The 22,261-nt window shown below is 42.8% G+C and overlaps 6 protein-coding genes across 14 annotated transcripts in view; 2 read left to right on the plus strand and 4 right to left on the minus strand.

The window, feature by feature from the left end:
- Positions 1-148: 148 nt before the first annotated feature.
- On the plus strand, positions 149-6,899 carry LOC132260808 (interaptin). The gene is made up of 7 exons (XM_059759157.1): positions 149-307; positions 397-1,290; positions 1,349-4,885; positions 5,108-5,424; positions 5,491-5,593; positions 5,659-5,919; positions 6,677-6,899. Exons 1-7 carry the CDS (start codon positions 269-271, stop codon positions 6,740-6,742), a joined length of 5,217 nt encoding a protein of 1,738 aa, XP_059615140.1. The 5' UTR covers positions 149-268; the 3' UTR covers positions 6,743-6,899.
- A 460-nt stretch (positions 6,900-7,359) lies between these two features.
- Positions 7,360-9,039, plus strand: LOC132259845 (myrosinase 1-like). Its single transcript, XM_059757641.1, has 3 exons — positions 7,360-7,462; positions 7,529-8,857; positions 8,915-9,039. The coding sequence occupies exons 1-3, from the start codon at positions 7,377-7,379 to the stop codon at positions 9,024-9,026; spliced, it is 1,527 nt and encodes a 508-aa protein (XP_059613624.1). The 5' UTR covers positions 7,360-7,376; the 3' UTR covers positions 9,027-9,039.
- A 75-nt stretch (positions 9,040-9,114) lies between these two features.
- On the minus strand, positions 9,115-9,838 carry LOC132259847 (uncharacterized). The gene is made up of 2 exons (XM_059757642.1): positions 9,740-9,838; positions 9,115-9,593 (listed from the first exon to the last, which is right to left on the minus strand). The coding sequence occupies exons 1-2, from the start codon at positions 9,819-9,821 to the stop codon at positions 9,115-9,117; spliced, it is 561 nt and encodes a 186-aa protein (XP_059613625.1). The 5' UTR covers positions 9,822-9,838.
- On the minus strand, positions 9,821-11,027 carry LOC132259220 (RNA-binding protein 47-like). Its single transcript, XM_059756775.1, has 3 exons — positions 10,335-11,027; positions 9,889-10,277; positions 9,821-9,836 (listed from the first exon to the last, which is right to left on the minus strand). Exons 1-3 carry the CDS (start codon positions 11,025-11,027, stop codon positions 9,821-9,823), a joined length of 1,098 nt encoding a protein of 365 aa, XP_059612758.1.
- Positions 11,028-11,184: 157 nt separating this feature from the next.
- Positions 11,185-12,040, minus strand: LOC132259221 (steroid receptor RNA activator 1-like). Its single transcript, XM_059756776.1, has 2 exons — positions 11,933-12,040; positions 11,185-11,867 (listed from the first exon to the last, which is right to left on the minus strand). The coding sequence occupies exons 1-2, from the start codon at positions 11,958-11,960 to the stop codon at positions 11,185-11,187; spliced, it is 711 nt and encodes a 236-aa protein (XP_059612759.1). The 5' UTR covers positions 11,961-12,040.
- Positions 12,041-12,181: 141 nt separating this feature from the next.
- LOC132259713 (disintegrin and metalloproteinase domain-containing protein unc-71) overlaps positions 12,182-22,261 on the minus strand; it is a 168,618-nt gene continuing 158,538 nt past the window's right edge. For 5 of the 9 annotated variants that reach the window (XM_059757451.1, XM_059757447.1, XM_059757446.1 and 2 more), the window contains 6 exons: positions 21,321-21,459; positions 19,335-19,490; positions 18,268-18,332; positions 17,035-17,731; positions 16,038-16,379; positions 12,182-15,479 (listed from right to left, as the gene is read on the minus strand). In XM_059757451.1, coding sequence (XP_059613434.1) covers positions 15,125-15,479; positions 16,038-16,379; positions 17,035-17,731; positions 18,268-18,332; positions 19,335-19,490; positions 21,321-21,459 — 1,754 coding nt within the window. In that variant the 3' untranslated portion in view covers positions 12,182-15,124. The remainder of the gene's footprint in view (positions 15,480-16,037; positions 16,380-17,034; positions 17,732-18,267; positions 18,333-19,334; positions 19,491-21,320; positions 21,460-22,261) is intronic. The other 4 variants (XM_059757455.1, XM_059757453.1, XM_059757450.1 and 1 more) reach the window with 2 other exon arrangements.

A 22,261-nucleotide genomic window follows, 5' to 3' on the forward strand; every position in this document is an offset into this window, starting at 1 on the left:
TTTGGAGCGGAAAGTAAGGTTAGGGTGCCTTAGCGGGAATTTTCACATGCTCAATGCTGCCAACTGCGCGGAAGCAATGTGTGAAGTTGCCGTTATGACGCCCTGGATAAGGTGGATAAAATAACTGAACAATTGAAATTTCAGTCGCCGCTTGGATGTTTGACGCGAATATTTTCTTCTCATTTTCGTCTGAAGTAGTGTCTTAATGTGTTTTTCTTTCACGTAAATTTGTGTATGAGTGGTTTAAGTGTGTGAAACAAGTGGAAAAATGGAGATGGCTAATTGGACAAATCTGATTATGGGCTGGGTGAGTTTTGAGGCTCTGGGCCGCACAGTTACAAACAATAAAAATATGTAGCATTTTGGCACCTCCTGAGATTCCCACTAATCTTTTAGGTGAATACCACTGAGCTGGTGGAGAAGCCTTGCCTGTTTCTCGACCAGACGGACTTGGATCTCTTCTACGCCGAGTACAGGAAGCTCATGATAGCTGTGACTATTCCGGAGAGGAATATCAGGGACTTCATCAAAGCGCAGTATCCAGCCTTCCAGATTCACTTCTTCGACGATAACACAATCTGTTCGGCTGACTACATGTACATTTACTGCCTTCTGCTGCACTACTCCTGTGTCGTGTGCAAAGACAAGAAGTTCCAGAGCATCTGCATGAAGCTGACCGGCTCCCAGCAGGAGTCAATAGCTTCTCTCTTCAGCCGCTTGGGCCAGAGAGAAGACATCACCAGGGCCTCTCTGAAGGGCATCCTTCGAGAGACACCTGTGGAGAGCTCTTCCATCGAATTTATGAAGCTCGGTTCTCCCATCCGAACACCCCTGAAGACTTCTCCGCCCACGCCGGCGGTTAAACTTCTCGAGGATCGATCTCGTGAGTTGATTTCCGTGAAGGCGCAGCTTGAGACGGAGCGATATGAGAAAAACTTTCTGGAGGCGCAGCTGAAGGAGACAGAAGAGAGGCTGAGGAGGGCCAATCAGCAGCAGAAGCATTACGTGGTGGAGATCAAGCAGCTGAAAGAGAAGCTTCTCTACGGCGACGAGCAGAACATTCCTCAGAATGGAGAGAAGAAGAGTGGGCAGTCTTTGGTGTGTCTGCAGAGGCAAATACAGCAGCTGGAGGACAAGATTTGCAATCTAAACGCCGATGTGGAGGTTCTGACGCAAGATAAACGCACTCTGCAGACAAAGGCGGTGCGCATGGAGGAGGAGTTGAGCAATTTCAGGAAGAAGTGCCATGAGCAAGTGATTATCCATGAAGATGTCCAAGCAGAATTGCAGGTAAAGTGTTGTTTGATTGAGCATTCCTTGAAATTTATGCTTTCTTCTCTCCCTGCAGAACAAATTGCTGATCATCGCGAATCTGGAGAGTGTCAACGAAGAGCTGACAACGCTTATCAAGGAGCTAAAACCGTCAAATGACCTGAACTCAACGGATTCCTTGGACTTCTCCTTCGGCAGCTCCAACAGTAAAATTGATGAGATTCAAGAGAACTTGGCCAAGACTGTGGTGGAAGTGCAGCTGAGAGAGAAGGAGAATGAGAATCAGATTATTCGCACAGCTCTCGCAGTGAAGGAGGCGGAGATGAATGAAATTGCTCAGGAAATTAAGGCATTCATGCTGAAAATTGAGGCAGACGAGAGCGTTTCGAGTGGGAAGGACATTCGGTGTGCGGTGCCTGAGCTGATGAACATGGTGGAGAAGCTGATGGACAAGGAGGCGGCTATGAAGAAGACGCTGGGAAAGGCTGAAGTGGAACAGTCATCACTCGTGGACACCATTGCACGTCTTAATGACGAGTGCGCGCGAATGAAGCAGGAGATGGACGTGCTGGTGGGCAAGGAGAGATCCGCTGAGGAAACACTGTCACGAGCACAAGAAGAGTTGGTCGTGCAATCTCAAGAGATGGAAAGGATTGCGAAAGCTTTGAAAAACTTGCAGTGCTCAGCGGATAATGCGGAAAGGGAAGTCTTCATGCTGATGTCTGTCAATGCCAGATATGAGAATATTATTGAGGAAAATGAGGCATTGGAGAAAGAATTATCAAATAAAATCAAGAAGCTGGAGGAAAAATGCAGTGTGGCGGAAAATCAACGGGAAGATGTGAAGAAATCTCTTGAGGATCACAAGAGAAAACTCAATGAATCTGAGGATGCGCTGCGAGAAAAACAAATTGATTGTGAGAGAGTTGAAGTGGAGATGGAGAAGCTGAAAAAAGAACATTCTGTCCTCACCAATAAGATTTCTGACTTGAGTTCCATTGTGAAATCACTTCAGGAAGTAAAGGAGCACCGGAACACGGAAGTTAGTCAATTGACCGAACAGCTGAAGAGTCAAAAGTCTGAGGTTGAGCAATTGAAACATGCCAATGAATCTGTGTTGTTCGAGAAGGACGAATTGAGAGCAGAATTGGAGACAAAAACTAATGAAATCGCGAATCTGGAGGAAGTGAAGCGGATTTGTGAGGAGAAAGTGGCTTCATTTGAGAAATTGTTGCAGGAGTCTGAAGAAGTGAGAGAAAAGGAGAAGATAACGCTTGAAGATCAATTTAAGGAGGCTAAAAACCTCGTGGATGATCTGAAGGATCAAGTGGGCAGCTTCGAGGCGCAAGAAATTGAGCTCTGTAAGCAGATTAATGCTTTGACCACTGAGCTTACGATGTGTAAGTCGGACAACAAGAAGTGCAATTCGAAGAAACTGGAACTGATAAAGCAGTTGGATATGCAGAAAACTCAGACACTTCATTTGCTGAATGAAATTGAAAGTGGAAAGCGTGAAATCGTGACTTTGAAGGACGCAATAAAAGAAAAGGACATTCTTCTCGAGACGACTGTGGCTGCCAAGGACGAAGTCGGTGTGAATCTTCAGAAGTCAGTTGGAGAATTCGATGAAATTAAACAGAAATGCTCCGAGTTGGAGAGTGAGAAGCAGGCTGTTGTTCAGGAACTGGAGAGACTCAAGGCTGAAGTCAATCAGTCGAGAGAAAAGATGACGAAGTTGAGTTCGGATGCTGATGTTTTGATGAAACTCAATGAACAGTTGGATGAATTGTCGGCTGCACGTTCATCAGATGCGATTGAGAAGCTGAAGGATGTCCAGGAACAAATGCTACTGAAGGACTACGTAATTGAGAATCTGGAGAATGAAAAGGACAAATTGAATCGCGAGTTGGCTGAAATGAAGGAAGTCTCTATGCGAAATGCTGATCAGATCAAAAATATGGAGAAGCAAATCGATGAGGAGTGCAAGATGAAGCGAGAAATAGCAAAGAGTCAGGAAGAAGAGCTCTCTTCTCTTCAGCGTGCCCTTGCAGAGACGTACAAGAAGACTGAGATTCTCTCTGCAACTGTTCAGGATTTAGAAAGCACGAAGAAGGAACTGAGTGCGCTCTTGGAGGCTGAAGTGGCTCAGAAAAAGGAATTTCAGGAGAAAATGTGTCGGGAAAGAGAAGCATCGTCACAACTGGAGGATGAAATTCAATCTTTAAAAGAAGATTTAACGGAGAGGAAGAGTCACTGTACGAAAATTGTCGCGGAAGTTGCAGAATTGAAGAAGAACGTTGAATGTCTGACCACTCAATTGTCCGAACAACAATCTGAAAACGATCTTTTGCGAGAGAAGAACAAATGTCTTAGCGAGGGCGAAGCTGAACTTCAGAAAAAGGTGGAGAAGTTGACGAATGACATTCAGGATTTGGATGCAATTAAGAAGGAAGTGTCTATGAGAATGGATAATCTTGTTAAGGAAATTGGTAAGAAAGAAGTCGAATTGGAGAATCAAAAGAAGGAATCTCAAGCTGTAGAGGAAAATCTGAGAAGAGAGATTTCTGAGGTGAAGTCTCAGAATTGTGACCTCCAAGATGATAAGAAGTCCTTTGAAGAGAAGATTGCGAACTTGGCGAATCTGGAGAAGAATCTCGCAGAGATTCAAGACACTTTGACTGCGAAAGAATCTACAATTCGAAGTCTTGAGGATGTTATTTCGTCTAAAACCGTGGAAATGGTAGAATTGTCTGAGAAGATGGAAGCCATAGAAAATAAGTGTGAAAACCACGTCAAGGAACTTCAAAATGATAAGATTGCGCTTGAAGAAAAGTCAGCGGAACTGCAGCGAATGGAGGAGGATCGTAAGGTGGTGAATGAGAAGGCGAAGCAGTTGTTGGAGAAGCAACAGAACTTTGAGATTAAGTGCACTCAATATGAGAAGCGTATCAAGCAGCTCTGCGAGAGCAAGACCAAGGCTATTGATGTGTTGCAGAGGGAAATTTCTGGACTTGAGAAGAGAAACATTGATCTGAGTGATAACCTGAAGACTCTTCAGGTGGAATTTGATGTGAGAAATGATGAGAACCTAAAGCTGAGGGAAGAGATCCAATCGATTGAGTGTCAAAATGATGAGATCACGCAGAAGTTGCTGGACAGTGATGGTGAAATTCAGAATCTTCAGGTGGAAATCAAGAAGCTTCTGTCGCAAAACACACAATTGGAGGCCAACATGTCGCAGAAGGACAGCGAATTGTTGAGTATGAAGATTTCTATGAACAAAAAGAGTGCAGAGTTGAGCACAGACTCTGCGAAGATTGCCAATCTGCTGCAGGAGGTGGAGAAGTACAAGGGGCTGGAGAAGCAAGTGAAGCAGCTGGAGAGTCTGGAGCACGAGGAGAAGGAGATCAATGAGAGACTCGTGAATGAGAATGCCATCTTGCACGCTAAGCTGCAAAAGAATCGACAGATTCTGGATGAGAAGGAGAAATCCTGGGTGTCTGAGAGGGATGCGCTCAACAAGACCATCGCTGAGTGTGGCAATGCCGATGAGAAGGTGTCAGAGATGAAGCGTGAGATGGAGGGAAAACTGGAGAAGATGAAGGATAAAATGGTGAGTAGAAATATTTTGAAATTTATGTTGAAGTTCTCCTCTGTTCTGCTTGTTGCATATCTCCTCGTCAAAGTAACTGTGTCGATGTCAAATGTGAAGATGGAAGTTAGAGAAATTCAACCCAGTTTCTTCTAGTGATGTGTAGATTTTGAATAAATGTTTTATGTTGATATTTCTATTGAACAGAGTGTTTCTTTTTTGGTCAATCAATTTCTTTCACAGAAGACGCTCTGCACTGCCGAATTGGAGAAGATGAAAACGAGGTACGAGAAAAAGTTGGTGGAGAAAGATCAACAGGTGAAGAGTTTGTCGCATCAGATTAACAGTCTCAATAGTGAGAAACTGGAGTTGGTGAAGGAGAATATGCATTTCAAGAGAAAGAACGACAATGCAGCGATGCTGAAGAAGCCAATGCTGCCAGAGTTGAATTTCAACATGGAAGATGAAGAGGGAGAGCAGTTCAACAACACTTATCTGCTGAAGGACGTGAAACTCGAGAATCCTGAACATGCGTCATTGTTTGGAAGGGAGTCAGTAACGTAAGTCTAATTTATTTATCATTTGGTGCCCACTATTCTCATGCTGTTCTCCTTCTTCTCGTGTAGGAAAGAGGAGCTGGACTACAGGAACTCCAAGCAGCCGCCACACCTGAAGTGTCAATATGCTGCTCAGTACGGCATTGGTGGTAATTTTGAGGACGATGTAACGGTAATTAGCAATTGTAGTAAAAAGAGTTTAGAATAGACTGATAAGTGACACAATCTTGCTCACAGTCAATTGGGGATGCAAATGGGCATGATGACAGCATGAGTAGCCTGCTGTACGCGGGACAGCGGAAGAAGATGAGCGGCACGACATCCTACAAGAGACCTGGACCGCCCACACCAAGCAAGAATGGTGGACGTCTCTCTCTCAGCGGCGCCACGGAAATCCATCCGCGTCAGATCCTCAAGGAGATCAATGAGTCCACGAAGCAACAGACACCGAGCGGCCTGAGACACTTCTTCGGCCGAAGATCACTGGCAAAAGATGAGGTAATGCCTGATGAGCGTAGCGCGAATAGTGGTAGTGTAGATGATGGTCAGGTTAATGCATGCGGTGATGGGGCGACAGAAGAGGACTCAAGTTCAGAATTTGATTCGACGAGTGTGCAGAAGAAGCAGCGAAAGAAGCGACGAGTGTCACACATATCACACATCAAGAGGAGCCAATTTTCACATGTGACGAATTACAAGAAGCGAAAGGGTAGTTTTGTGAAGAACTCCAAATTGAGCCGAAGGGAGAAGTTTGATGAATTGAGGCAAATTGACATGGACGGTGAGACAGAGTCTTGCATTGAGATGTCACTCAATAGCAGTGCAAAGGAGCGATTCGAGGAGATTATGCTGCAGAAGATCTCTGAGACACCGTTTGCGGGCCCACGAAAGAGGCAGGCGAATTCTAAGCGGAGATTCTCGACGCCCAACTTGATCATCTCTTCGCCATCGCCGTCGTATTCCAGCGCAAAGTGTTCCGGTGGCTTGTCCCTCAGTGGAAGGATTCCGAGGTCGGAAGTAATCAAGTTGCCCGAGCGCGTAAAGCGTCAATTATTGCCGGACAAGACCTTTCCCACCAAATTCCAAGTTTTCTCCATTATTTGCGTGCTTGCCATTATTTCTTCTCTCATTATGTACATGGTGTTTGGCGTATGAAATCATTTGTTAGCTGTCGCTTATATGATATAATGATTGAATTAAAATTTATTAAAGTGTTCATCAAGCTTATGAGCTTCATGTTCTTCTCTTATTGCAGAATCCCTTGACCTCACCGGCTGCACGTTTCAAGAGTATATTTCGAAACAAGCGCGCCCATAAATAAGACTTTACGTACAATTAGTACCTATACGAGTTTAGTATCACTTACGGTGTTTTATTATAAGCCAGTAATCAGAGTAGAAATATATTTATTTTCTAAGAGAAAAATTGTTAGATTTACAAGAAAATATTAAGAAGTGTGCAAAATGCAGAATCTCAATTAGCTGATACAAAAATTGCATTGTGTATGATTTTTTGGGTGATATTGAAGTGTCTAGCAGAACCCAGCAATCTAGAAGCAGACCAGAAAATCATCCGGACAACTCTGGAGATGTGTTAGAGATGAAAATATGAATTCTTCATCATTTCTATTAAGCAATCTTGCTGTTTTGCAGATATCTTCTGTTGATTTCTATGTCGAAAATAGTGAGAATATCCATATTTCCTACATTCTTAGTCTAACGAGCGGCAATGAATTTACCTGTTAATCCTGTTAATGTTCTCCTGGCTACGCCTATGACTTGTGATGTGCTTTTTTCGATTGACTTGATGAGTGTCTTTAACTTTTTGCCGGTCTAATCAAGGCCTCACTGTGAAGGTCATGATCATCATCAGTGTGTGCGATAAAAACCCCACCAAATTTCAGCTTATCACAAAGCCTGACGTGGTGATTTCCATCAAATACTCAAGCAGCGACCATGAAAGCACACAGTTTCTCTCGCGAAATCGATCACCGATTTAGTGCAATACTCGTCGTGAGTTTATTTGTGACACTATTTCCCAGGTGAAGACTTCGACTAGGAGTTTCTCAGATTGTCTGGGGGAGAATAATCTGTTTTCTCTCGTGCAGGAGTGCAAGAATGGACGACAGTTGTTCGACGGAATCTTGCCAGGTGTTTCCCAAAGACTTCTACTTTGGCACTGCAACGGCTTCGTATCAGATTGAAGGTGGCTGGAATGAGGACGGCAAAGGACTGAACATCTGGGATACTCTGTTGCACGAGAAGCCTGACTTGGTGCTGGATAAATCCAATGGAGACGTCGGACCGGATTCTTACCACCTGTACAAGGAGGACGTGAAGAGACTGAAGGAATTGGGAGTGAATTTCTACCGGTTCTCAGTGTCTTGGAGTAGGATTCTTCCTACAGGCGATGTCTCATCTCTCAACCCGGCCGGAGTGAAGTACTACAGCGATCTGATTGATCTGCTGCTCCAGGAAGGCATTCAGCCCATGGTGACCATGTTCCACTACGATCTTCCGCAGTATGTGCAGGATTTGGGCGGAGTTACCAATCCGCTGTTCGTGAAGTACTTCCGTGAGTATGCCAGAGTGCTGTTCGACAACTTCGCTGATCGCGTGAAGCTCTGGAGCACCTTCAATGAGCCCTGCTCGTTCGCCTACTACGGCCATGGCTTGGGAGAAATCGCTCCCATGAAGAAATTGCATGGAGTCGGAGAGTATTATGCTGCCTATCACATCTTGCTGGCTCACGCGGAGGTTTACCACTTGTTCAAGGAGCAGTATCACCCTAAGCACAAGGGGAAGATCGGTCTCACCCTCAGCAGCATGGGAATGTTCCAGAAATCGCCAGGAGATGATCTTGTTGAGAGAGGCTTGCAATTCACTCTTGGTTTCTTCGCCCATCCCATCTTCAGTCGCGACGGTGGGTGGCCTAAGGTGATACAGGAGACTGTGGACAGGAATAGCAAGGCGGAAGGACGAGCCTGGTCACGATTGCCAGTCTTCACGCCAGAACAAATTGAGCGTGTCAAGGGATCGGCGGATTTCTTCGGGTTGAATTACTTCACGGGGCGTTTTGTGGAGCTTGGAAGCATCACGGACGGCAAGAGTTATCCTGATCCGTCCTGGGAGAGAGACCAGAACTTGACTTTCTCCACAGATCCTAGTTGGAAGCGCGGAAAGTCCGAGTGGCTCTATTTGGCGCCTGAAGGCTTGAGAGGCATTCTCAAGTGGATCAAGAAGACTTATGACAACCCTGAAGTGATCATCACAGAGAGCGGATGGTCAGACGGTGGGGAGCTTGAGGATGAGGCGCGAGTTGAGTGTCTGAGAGCGCATCTGAAAGTAGTTCTAGAGGCCCTTCAAGCTGGCTGCCGCGTGAAAGCCTTTTCCGTCTGGTCTCTGATCGATAACTTCGAGTGGATGATGGGCTACTCGTGAGTATTTCCTCAGCTCTTTTCGAACACTCCCTAAGATTCCTCTTTTTCCCACAGGGAGAAGTTTGGTCTCTACCGAGTGGACGTGGATGATCCCGAGAAGAAGCGTGTCGCAAAGAAGTCCGCCAGGATTTACAAGGAGATCATAAAGAACCGCCAAATTGTGTAATTGACTTCATTATTTAATTAAATTCATTATTCACTTTGAAATTACGCTGTTATAAAATGAAACTTTTGAGAATTATGGCGAATTCTTTTCATGCAACATTATTCATATCGACGCCAAAGCATATCTCACTGGTCCTGTAATTGTTCTTCAGCGTCAACAGTTTCACATCGTAGAAATGCTTCCAGTTCTGTGCATCTTCCAGCGGCTGGACAACCGCGGGGAGTCTCAGCATCGCGCTAGGGTAGTTGAAGTTTGTCCGGGTGTACTTGTCGACCAGAGCGAGGAGCACTGTGCAATCCGTGTACTTTCCCTTCGTCTGCCAAGGCTGCGACTGGCGATAAGAGAGCGGAATGCAGCCGAAGAGGCGATGAGGTGTGCAGATGGAGTGAATGTAGGTGAATGGCGAGCTGAGAGACAGCGCCTGATGATAGCTGTAGTGCAGAAAACCAGGAGATGCCTGGCAGATAACCATGGAAGCATAGGCCAGCTCCACAATCTCATTGAAGTCATGAATAGAGTCATCGTACGAAACTTGGAGGGTCAAATTGGGTCCATAGAAGCATCCAACTGGAATGAAGAGAGATATCGACTTTAAGAGAAATTTTCCTCCCGAATTAGTAGAAGAATGCCTTTTTGGAAATTCAAGCATTTGACTAATTGTTCACATCTTTTACAAATTAACGAAAGTAATATTAAAATGTGTAAAATCTTACTCAATTGGAAGTCATTCCCGTGAGTCTTCACAATCAGATTGGAGTTTGGCATGCCTTTGCACAGCTCTATCAACTTAACCATCACTTCGGCCGCTCTCTGGTGAATGTTGGGAACCAGAGCTGAGTTGATCTCAAGCAGGACCGTGCACTCCATTTGTGCACCGCGAAGAATCACTGCCACGTACTGCACGTCGACCGACTGCAAGATGCGGCCGAAGATGTACACAGGCATGATCCAATCGTTGGCAACGCACTTCAGCTTTAGGATGGAATCAAAGTCAAAACGCTTCTGAAGGCTCTGCACGCCGGGAGTGGATGGCAAAGCCCACTCAACGCTGAGACTGTGTCCTCGGAATTCGGCTTGCGACAATATGGATAGCGCCTGCATTGCGACAAGCCTTGTAGTGAATTCCACGAAAGCAAAGTCACGCACTTGAGTGATCTTCAGAATTGTCTCCATGGGAAAGTGCTTGGTGACGAACGACTGGAATTCACGAGTGGCGTCCAAGTCGATGTTGCGGATGAAGAGAGTCTTGACCTGGAAAGAATTTCAGCGTTTAGTCAATGACTTATTGTAACAAAATTGACTTTCTACCGTTGCCATGAGGTCCGGATCCAATCCTCTCTCTTCCTTGGCCCAGACAACTCGGATCTGACGATCCCAGAGCTTCAGTGATCCCGGCCCGATCTTCTTTTTCGATCGCAGAGCGGCTTGGTGGTTGGGAAAGTCAATGAATGCAAATCCTCGATTCTTCTGCATGTTGCTTAGGCGCCCGTGGATGATGAAATTGCACATCTCAGGATAGATTATCTTCAGAGTATTCTTGATGGCGTCCGGATCCATTTCCTGTGGCAGGTTGCCCACGAAGAGACGGCACTTGTCGTAGGATCTCTTCACGTCCAGGCAGGCGCCACTGTTCATGATGAAGTGCGGCAGCAGCTCGAAGGCTCTGTTGGCCTCGTCCAGGCTGCAGTACACAACGTATCCGTAGCCTCGGCTCTGGTTGCAGTAGTCCATCATGAGCCGGAATTGGTACACCTTCCCGAATTTCTCGAGTGCCGGCAGCAGATCGAACTCCGTGTGGCCCTTGGGGATGCGGTGGATGAAGAGCTCGCAGTCCTTTCCCGGAGGGTGTCCGCGGAAGTCGCGTGGAGGCCCATATTGGCGGCAGCCATTATTCTGAACGATCGGATAGTTAAGGTTGAATTTGCGGCGATATACCTCATCGTTTTGCTGGTCCTCCAAATCATTCGCGTCAGGAGAAATATTGTAGCTATCTAGAGCCATTGTGGCGAGAAAAATTGGGGCACTTTATGACTTTTTTTGCAAGAAATTCACCGAGACTTCTCCACTTCCACACCTCGTGCGAGTATAACAATTTGAAAAAGAATTCCGAAAACGACTCCGGAGATTGTTATGACAACTAGTTTGAAAAACATAAATTCTATTCTTCTGACTTTATTGGTTCTTCTTGATGCTTGTCCTGGATCTCATCTTGGGGCTGAGCGGCGAGGATAATATTCCGAAGTGATGATCCCCAAGAGCAGCAAGTTGAGTGGAAATCCACCATCAGAGATCGATGAATTTGACTGGCTTCAGTGTAGTTTTCCTCCTTCAGAGCCTCACAGATCTTCACCAGACGAGATTTCACAGCTTCACTGAGTTCATTCTTTCTCGACTGCACCCCTAGAATGTCCAAACGTCTCGACACCTCCTCCTCCACCTTCTTGTCCTCAATTTTCTTGCTGAACCTCTCAAAATCTCTCAAGATTTCGCGCATTTTCTCATCGCTGATTGCTTCCTGCGCAGTCCCTTGCACAGCATGAATCACTTGAACACTTCCACTCGCAGGATTGTCTCCCATAGTTGGAGGAGGTTTGATGTCGGAAGAACTTGAGGAAGGCGGAATGATTCCGGAAGGCTCTGCTTTCGAAGACACTCTTGCAAAGGGCATTGGCAGACCCGAGGGCGCAAGCTCGACCTTTTGTCCAGCTCCACCACCGCCTGGACCGCCTATTGGGAAGGCCACTCGCTTGGTCAGGTTCAGTTTACTTCGATTAGGCGATGGTTTTGCTTGTTCCTCATATCCCATCTTCGGAGGATCATTCCAACCCGGATCAAAAGGCGCTGCAAGGCAATTCACTGGTCAGATTTCGCAAGAAATACGTGGAAAAGAGTCTAGAGATACTTACGCTTGCTGACAGTGTTATTCTCAGACATTTTACCAGTGAAAATAAGGAAAATACAGCAGGAAAAGAATATTCTTTGTGTCCACCACGAATACAAATGTTGTCAAAATCAGCTGTTGAGCACCTATAGTTGTCTCTTTCACGCTCGCTCGCTTTTTCTCGCTTCACGGTATAACAGTGTAGAACAGCGGGAATTTAAATTTTAAAAGCCAAACCCAGGTGAATCAGCCCGCATTGAAACAATTCTGGCTTTTCTAAATTGCATTTTTTATTAATACATTAGTATTTCTGTTCCTTTTCTTTATATATACATAATTCGATACTCGATTATGAAAATTTACTAAATTTTTGTCTTTTTCATCATTTTTATAAAACACTCATCTGAATCAAAACGATATAAATTTAATTCTGTTTTCATTACCGTTTCCTTTAACCTACTTCTTATTTTCCTTATGTTTAGTTTTCTAATCATTCCTATATGATTCACTTTCTCTTTTTGCATTCCCATTCTCTGTGTTGTTGAACAATTTCTATTGTTATTCACTTAATTTTGCAATAATATTTTTCCGCATTTATCGAGTGAGTTAGAATGTGGGTTAGTGGAAAATCCTGGTGTGCAATTATGTTCCAATTGAGTATTTTAAAAGAAACTATAAGCAATGTGTGGTAATTCCTTATTTTACGTGTCATTTTTAAATTAATTATTGCCTTTGGCACATTATTACAAAATAAAATATAGAAGTTACTTAAATTTGCGTGCTTTAATGGCCTAATTGAAATAAATAATATTATGGCATTTGATAAATAATCAAGTTTCTATATTTGCTTGGTTTCCTGGCAATTAATTTATTATTGAATTGTAAGCTCAATTTCATATTTATGTTTTATTGTGAAATACTTTTTACACACCATTTTTTTACTTTTATATTTGATTTTGCGTCAATTTGATTTTACACGAAATATTACTTTCGCTTTTCGCTTCATTGCCATTATTTTCTTAGATGCAAATTTCTCTCGGTTCTCAATGCTGTCGTTCAGGTTTACAGCGGATTCTTTTCAATTAGTCATTTTTGTAAATATCTATTTGCTAGATTCTCATTTTTTTGTATGAATAAATAGAAACCGAGTCACTATACATTCATATCATCCAATTATTTTAAGTATTGTTCTAATATTTACACTATGCAATACCTCTTTTTATTACTCAAAGTTACGCTGTCAATATTTTTTCTCAATGTGGTTTTCCTCTGTATAGACAAGTACTACATAAGTTATTACTGCGAATCGTTTTTGATGTTGACTATTTACATGATGAATGTTATCAGACATTTAAATAAAATGTATTCCTTCAAGTGTAAAGTTTTAGTCAAGTGATGTATGGGTGTGTTTTTTTTTGAGTTCTGGGAACGTGCAAGTGATTTTTCAACATTGAATACTTTCGTTATATTATTACTTTCTCATTTTTTTTACATACTGTTATCAATAAATTTGCGGGGACAGATCTCACATTTGACAGTTGCTGCACGCGCTTATCTGGAATGTAGTTTCATAGCCATTTTATGTAATTAGTGTTAATCGTGTTAATACTCATGGAAAATTTTATTCACGAATGCCTTCTGGGTGACTCTTCCAAAGCTTCTCCTTTCGAAAATAAGAACACTCACGATTCCTAAGTGTTGAATGAATTTATAAAACACGGATTTAACTTAATAGATCATTTGCTTAATAAATCCTCTTATAATAAAAGTAACACTGTCAACGGCGATTCGGAACATTTTATCTTCAATATCTCACTACTATGTACAGACTTTCGATATTATTTCAATTTCATATAGTATCTAATTTAATACAAATAATTCATCATCATGTTCTTCCACTCTTCAGTAACGTGTAATTGATTATATAATTCTTATAAAATACGCTCAATATCAGTATTTTTTTTCATTTTATTTATATACAGCAACTATTATGTTTATTTTTTTTAGAATTACGTTTTTTTGGTTTCCATTACCACCTTAAATATATCCTTCTTTAACACATTGTCCACATTGTTTATTTTCCTTAAATCGTACACGATCGACTATTTTCTGTATTGAATTTGAGCAAAGATGTTGCTGCAAGCCTCTTTTCAGTTCCTATGCTTGAGAATGAAAAATTACTCACTTTCTGGACTTTTACCTATGCCTCTTGCTGTTGTGTTTGTCCTGTCGAAATTGTCGATGAATAAATTTAATAAATTCTCAACATAACACGATCATATTCTTTAATGCGTATATATTTCTCTATACTTTTATCATATCCTCAGTTTTGCCACCTTCAATACTTTATAATGACATGATTTGTTCTGCGACTCACGTTAATCCTATACTCTACATAAATTTTTTTTTATAATTTTATGCGTTATTTAGAATCCGTTCTCCCATCGCAAATACAATGGGTTGTTTGTTGTTCTCTGTATTTATCAATAGTACATTTACATATTTTTCTCGGCTCACTACATATTTCTTTTTCTCACTTCACTATCATCAATAATTTTCATATTTTAATATAAAATTGACTTGACATTTCATTCATTTCAAAATAAAATATATACTATACGTATTTTCCATTTTCCTCATAATTTTACTTTCGATTACTATTTCTGCTGTTCTCATATGACAATTTTTTATTTATTACTTGTAGTATGTCGCTTGTATGCTCGCTTGTGAAGCTTTTGTGGCGATATTCGTGTCCTCTGACGTGTACAGATTCGAGAAGAAGTCACTAACTTGTCTAGTAAACAAACTCTGAAATCTTTAGGTGGCTGAAATGCAAAGTAAGTTAAATTATGCCTTCGTGATATGTTTAGTTTAGAGACTATTAAAGTGTTTTGTTTCCAAAAGTGTCACAAAATAGAGACAAGTTCAAGGGACAGACATCGCCGCAACGCTCCGCAATTCCATTTCCGGATTGGTGTATTCAGTATATTTCCTTCGACACTAATAAATATTTATGTACGGGTGTGTTAATGTATTTCTGTATTGATGTGGTTTCACGTAGTCCTAGCCTATATTATGATGATTTCTTTAGAACCATGTTTGCGCGATCGCCGATGTTCTCCTCTGTATCGCCTAAAAATGCCCTTAACAAATAACTACCAGTTTATACACACATCGAAAATCACATGGAGGGGATGTGCGGCCCCCTTAGTCATTATCAGTGCTTATACTCGGGATATCGTCCTGTATTCTCCATTGGTTGGCCGTTGATGTCGCCTTGGCCGTCGACTAAGTGTCCGACTCGTTGCTGGGCCGCAGTCTGAGAGAGTCTCTGCGTAGGCTGGATGACACTGCCACTGCTCTCTGTCTCCGTGGACGGGGGTGAGGGGTAGTAGTCCCTCGCGCCGATGCTGAGCCCACTCGTCCCCAGTGATGGTTGCTCGCCGTGGATGGTAGCCGTTGAGGAGGGCCCGATGCCGGTTGAATCCGTACCGGGGTCCAGTACCACCACGGAAACGACATCCTCACTCGCCCACCGGGCTAACTGTTGTTGAGCTTGAATAAAGTCATCACTAGAAAACAATAATTGTGACAGGGAAATGCGGTATGGTACACTTAAAGGCCCAAAGCTATATTGCAGCTTTCTTCATCTCAAGGGTGTTTTTGACTGGCTCTTGAGATTGTAGGCAAGATTCCTCAGTCCTGAAGTTACCCTTCCTCCTTGACGTTTGAGAGAGTGAGAAATCAAAGCAAAGTGAATCTTCTGAGTGGGCGTGGCGTAGAGTTGGGCGGAGCTTAGTGGAAATATTTTTCTAGAATTTCAACATGTGTTTAAAAGTTTTCATTGCGGAAGTTTCTGAAAAACCTTAAAAATGCAATTTTCCACCACAGGCAAATATGTAGAACAATAAATATTCATCTTGCCGGAAGCCCGGGTGCTTCTGGCATCTCAAAATGATTCACGTTGTGCTCGAGTATGAAAGAAAACTTTGCTCGAGAAATATAGAGAGAGAAAAACTAGATTAGAAAAATAGAGTTTTCTATTATGTTTGGGTAACTTCAGGCACTGTTCAATAGCGAATTGGACGATCGCAATGCACAGCAGACAGGCGGTGACAAAGACAACTTACCTCTCACTATCGGGCGTGTCCCTGTCCACTCGATTGTCCACCACGTTCCTGTCCGCCGACTCGTAGATGCCCTCCTCGTCCTGATGCAGGTGCGTGTGCGAGGAATGGTGCGACGAGTGCGCACCGTGCGAGCCGTGCCCGTGAGCGTGGCCGTGGTGCGTGTGGTGCGTGAAAGAGTGCGGCGAGTGAGCCTGGTGGGCGGGATGGCGGTTGGGCTGCGGCGGATGCCGATAGCGGCCGTACACGAAGCGGCTCTCATCGTCGGACCGCGGGCGGCAGCGGCTGCTATACGAGGGCAGAATTGTAGCGGTTTTCTGTTGCTGCGCCAGTTGCTGGGTGGATCTGCGGAGATTGCGTGGGTGAGAGACACGCCAAGAGTATCGCGCAAATGGCAAGGATTAAAATTATCTCGTGCGAAGGCGACATGAAAAAAGCGAGACTATCATCGCGATGCTGGCGATGCTTGCGTCTGCTTAATCTCTCTGTGCTTTCAAAAAGCTTAGCAAAAATTTCCAAGATTGCTTTGCGAAACTCCCGGCAGCACTCGACTATTATGGATATGAGGATTTTACCTTCTAAAGCTCCCTTCTTTGCTACTCGAGAAAATGAGAATGCTTCTCTGCGAATTTACAATTTCACCTGAGCTCCATGGAGATGCTTAAAGCTCGATGTGGCGCATGGCACACGCAAGCAAGCAAATCAAAAACTCTCTTCATCAATAATCACATTTCACATGTCCGTCTCATGGACGTCACTGATGTTACATGAGAAGAGGAGCATTAGAGGAATGGAGGAGATGGCAAATATAAGAAAGTTGAGAAATGATTTTTGCAAAGAAGCAGACAAATTGATTTTTCGTAGAAAATTCATAAAAAAGACATCATCTTCAGAGATTTCATGCCAATCGATTGACTCTTTTCCGCACTGTACTGCTTTTCTCTCTTGATATAGAAATAAATATAGAAGCCGAGAGTGGAAATGTGGATTCAAGACTCACCCTTGAGATGATTCACTACAGGCCGCCGAGCTGTCCAGACGATAGTGACGATCCGCTTCTGTTTCCGACATCCGAATGTCCTCCGAGCCACTGGGACTCATGTGGCGCGACGAGTGATGCTCCAGTTGCCTAATCAAATCCTCGAGATTGCGAATCCGCAGTGGGCCCACTGACGGGCCGCCGTCGTCCTCCATCTCGGGGCCCAGCGGGCCCCTGTGGTGATGTAGCATTGTGCCGGACTGGCTGGGCTCCACCATCACCGGATGGGGCTGAATGCCGTCACAGATGTTCTCCTTGGAGGAAGCTTTAGAACCGCTGCCGCGCTTGTACTCTGAATAGCCCAGCGTGGCCGTGTTGCACTCTTGGAGCGTCTTCCTCAGCAGCTCCTCGCTGATGCTTCCGCTGCCCGAGGGCGTGTTTCCGGCACCGGTGCCTCGATGCGAGGCGGCATTCCGCAGTGCCTCCAGGATGTCCTCGTGATAGCCGTTCAAGCTCTTGAGAGTGCGCTCCACTTCGGACGCCGCCACGCCGCCCTGCGGCACCCCGACCACTTGGGGCCCCACGACGCCCTCCGACTGCGTCGCCATCAGCTCCATGTTGTCCGATTGACCGTCCTCCACCCACTTGTCCTTCGCCCCGGCGCCTCCATCCGCAATGATGAAGCCGTACGGATGCTTCTTGAGGATGCCACTTTTCTCTGTGCAGAGAGCAAAGCGTTACATTTTCAATTTAATTTCCACCCCAGCTGAGGGTCAAAAGGCAATGAAACTAGGGATAATTGCCATAATTTTATACCCACTAGGAAAATTTTGCCCTTATTCCGGGCGGGAATGAATATTTGGTGTGTTCGTGTGACATTAAATTGTTACCACACGGCCAAGCTCCGCCCTATTAGCACATATGTACAACTTGGCTAATGCGAAAAATATTGTGAGAGCACTTTGGAGATCAAAGCCCCATCGTGGCGAGGCTTTAGCCGTGGTGACGCTCCAATGAGATAATTTTACTGCAATCCAGGGACCACTTTCAAGTGGAAATCCAATTAACGGGGGGTCGAAATTACTATTTCCTCATTACTCTCTCAGGTGTTCTATGTCAATGGCATCCATGATTCCCCATTTTAGCACTGTCTGAACACAAATTGAGTTCATGTACATTTTTTCGCTTTATTTGTGATGCCAATTCATGATATCCCGGAAAACCAATTTTTATTACTCATCAATTCAAACTCACCCGCATGTGCAGCATCCTCCTCTCCAACTGACCCTGCAGCTCTTCTCAGTTGCATCTTGTGCTCCCTGCAAACAATTTAACAGCAAAGAATAACATGAAGACCATGAAATGCACAATAACCAGACTCAACTTTGTGTATACTCAATAAACAACCATATTCAACGCTGTATTTCTGTTTTTATTACATATGTAACTATTGGGAATTGTGTGTGGGAAAATTAATTTTACTTTGCCGAATACTTCACGTGTTAATGATTTTCAATTACCACCCTAAGGCATAATAATAACGCCAAAGATTCAAAATTGTATCCTGTGTTCAAACAAATCCGACTAGGCAGAAATTCAATCAAATCTCATTATTGATGTAAAATGTTCGCATTTACAAATGTACGTACATAATATATATCGCTATACTATATATGTATGTTCAGTGCTCACAACATATTATTATTATTGTTGTTACATTTACTTTGCCAGAATCATTATTAATTGCAATTGGGATACATAATGACGAGATATAATTTCCTCGCTGCAAATGAGAGCAAATAGAATATAAATGACTTTTCGATGAGATTAAAAATTTGTTTATCAACAGCTTTAAAACATTTTTCAATTATTCATTTGCTATACAAAATGGCATACGAAATTTATTCATGAGAAAGAAAAAAAAGCCAAACATGTGAAATTATAGAGATAATTTCCACAATGCGTGGAGAAATGATGAATTGCTCGTGAAGATTTCTGTGGATATGCAAATTATCTTACCTTGAATGAATTTTACTACATTTAAGGCAATTCTGCCGTCATTTATATGGGGGTTTCGCTCAAAGTTACACCCTCGATGCTGTATCTCATTAACTCTTGTGCGTTTTTCATCGCCAAAAAACACACGAGACTGTATAGTTTATATTGCAAATAATATTTTACTTAATTTGCATGTTAAATTGTGTGTGAACGTTCAATAAAATGTAATACTTTGGGTGTATGTGGGAGTTTAATGGCAGATTTATAACGCAAAAGTGATAAAGGAACTTGAGAGAGTAGTAAAATACAAGAATATCACTCACCTAAATGTTGCCTGATTCCCATATGTTATTAGCTTATTTGATCCATCCAGCGAAACTTCCTCTACCGAATGATGATTGGCAGTGGCGGCGCCTCCGTAAGTCTTAGCAATAGGCTTTTTAACATAAGGGGGGTCATACTTGAGTCGCGTGGTCTTCCTTCTGGGGATGAATTAAAGGAGCAAGACGATGGAAGAAAGAATGCGGAAGATGTTTTAGTGTCACACTCTCGAGAAGTGTAATTTTGAAAGTCCAGCCATATTATAGTAAGAGGTTATCATAGCGACATTTTTGCCCCAGACACTACAGAAAGATAGGGTTGGGAATTGAGGGGGTGGAAGGAGGAGAATTTTGACCTCATAAGCCCGGGTTTGGGGAGGTAAAGACACTCTCTCATTACAATTTAATGTCTCAATCTCAATAAAGAAGTCGTGAAAAATTCAGCATTTTAGAGCACATCGTCTACTCTTGATTGCTCAAATATCATGACTCTTTTATTGCACGAACATCGGTCAGTTCTTCGTCATGGATGAAATATTTAGTGAACTTCTTTTTTACAATCGCAATCGTGACTCCTGCGCGCAGAGACACACTAGTAAATTGTCCATCAATATTCGAGTGTCTCTTGTGCAGCTGCTGCTCATCTTCTCCTCCTTCCTCGCAAACATGTTAATTGTTTCTGCAAAGTGCTCATTTTTTACAACCTCCATGGTGAAAGTTTTGCAGTTTGGCCACTGTAAATTGCCGAGTCAGACATGCTTTAGCGCATCGTTCTTTTGCAATCAGTGTGTGTGAAAAGTTCTTTCGCCAGCATTGCAATTAATGTTCAAGATTAATGCACATGTTCTGGCAATGTGGGAATGGCGTTTGTGTGAGAAAGCACACCATGAACAATTCAACACAATGTTTGTGGTGCTTTTGATAGTGACAGAGGGACAACAGGAGTGCAACCACGAAAGCCAACAAAATCAAGATTATCTCGCTCTGTATCATTTGTAATGCGCCAGTAATGTGTTTTCATATGCCAAATCTCTGGTCCAGCAACTGGCCATCGTCAACGAGATCATTCATAATTGTTACAATTGTCATGTTGTGATGTGCGCTGCTTCAATTCATTACTCGTCCAATTTATACACCCACTCACCTTGGCTTTCTTCTGCACAAAACAGTGGCCGAAATTGGGTTAAAGTCAGAGACATTCACTTGTCTTTGCATTCCGAGAACTGACAGTAAAGATAATTTCCTTCAACAACAACAACAACAACCCTGAATTCGTTCCAATTTCAGCTGATGTGAAGAGAGCACGACTCTAGGGATTTAGGACTCTCCACAGTGCATAAATGGCGCGCCGGGAAATCAATTTCTCACAGATATGACGATGGAAATTGGACATTGTCATCATCATCAGCACAACATTGAATCATCTGTTGTGATAACTCAATGGCACCCTCGAGACTTGTGGCTTGCACTTGTTCCTGCTGTTCCTCTGTCCTCAGCTGGCAATTCAAACGAATGGCCTTTAATTGAATCTGACACGCTGAAAGATGCCAAAATCAACAGAAGCTCGCACAGACACTACAAAAGATCATGCAAAATAAGCATTCTCTCCACACAAATATTACGGGGTTTCACACGAAAACTTTTGGGTGTTAGGACAACAACGTATCTACCACTGATAACACTTATCTATCGTCTCTACAAACGGAAGGGCTGTTCATACGAGAGTGGGATTATCTCATCTCGGGATATGGTTGATAAGAGAAAAGACAGATTTTCTCGAGATATAGCATGTGTCTTTAATAGGATAATATATAATCAGAAATGAAAGCAATCAACTAGAATGAAATAAAGGGAGAAAGAGAGTAAAATTGGTGATAGAATAATGTGAAAATATTGAATGGTCAAAATATAAATATTCTCTTAAATATATAGGTAGGAAAAAACAATTAAAAATGTCTGGTACTAAATTGTCAATTGACTTCAACTAACCTCAGACACAAGGAGAAGTTTTCGTGTACTACAACTGACCTGTAGCACAATGCCATGAGGGTGAATGTAACAAAAACGAACCCAACTATTGACATAAGTATACCGACTAAAAACACAGTATTGGAACCATGGTAGTTCTCTGGATATCGTTGAAAAGCCATATTTAATGATTATTTCGAAAAGCAGGATAGTTGAGTTAGTCAAAGAAATGTGTAATTAAAAAAAAAGTCAACATTATAGCATATCCGTTTACCATGTTTTATCAAGAGATATTGATTGGTATGAGGGTTGAAGGGCAATCAGTTGACCCATGAGTCGTGTCAAAATTACACCAAAAATGAGAAGAAAAAGAGAAAAGTTCCTTTAGTCATACATTGCATTTGGGTGAGAAAAATAAATTGTTATTATTGTGATATCATCTACAATAATGTCTCCCTGTTTCATGACAATGGTAATCGTACACCACGCAATTGCTTCATCAATGCAATTTTCGGTCTGCAATGATCTCAAATGAATATCAGAGGGTTGTGAAATAAAGGTATGTAATTGAAATGAGAATTTAAATGTGGAATAAACCCGTGCTTTCTGAAACGTTATTATATCGCGCTTCTACCCTGAAACTATAGCAGCATATTATTACTTCAACCACAATACGTGTAGTTTACCAATAACAGTTGTCTCTCTTTCTCATTACCATTGCAGTGAAAATTGAATGAGTTTTTTTTTGCCTCTTAATTTCGATAGACAGTGTCGCCAAATGTCAAATTACGCAATCATGCAATTCAATGTGTGATCATTTGAAGTCGCCGAGAGACAGAGAATACAATATTGGCCTAATTGGTGGTGAACATGGTGAGGCAGAAAGTCACACTCTCGCCATGCGTGGACAATATCAACCTTCCTCATCAGCCGGGGTAAAAGTTTTATTGACTCGCAATGGC

The sequence above is a fragment of the Phlebotomus argentipes genome, unplaced genomic scaffold, assembly GCF_947086385.1.
Source record: "Phlebotomus argentipes unplaced genomic scaffold, Phlebotomus argentipes genome assembly scaffold_18, whole genome shotgun sequence".
Taxonomy (NCBI): Eukaryota; Metazoa; Arthropoda; class Insecta; order Diptera; family Psychodidae; genus Phlebotomus; species Phlebotomus argentipes.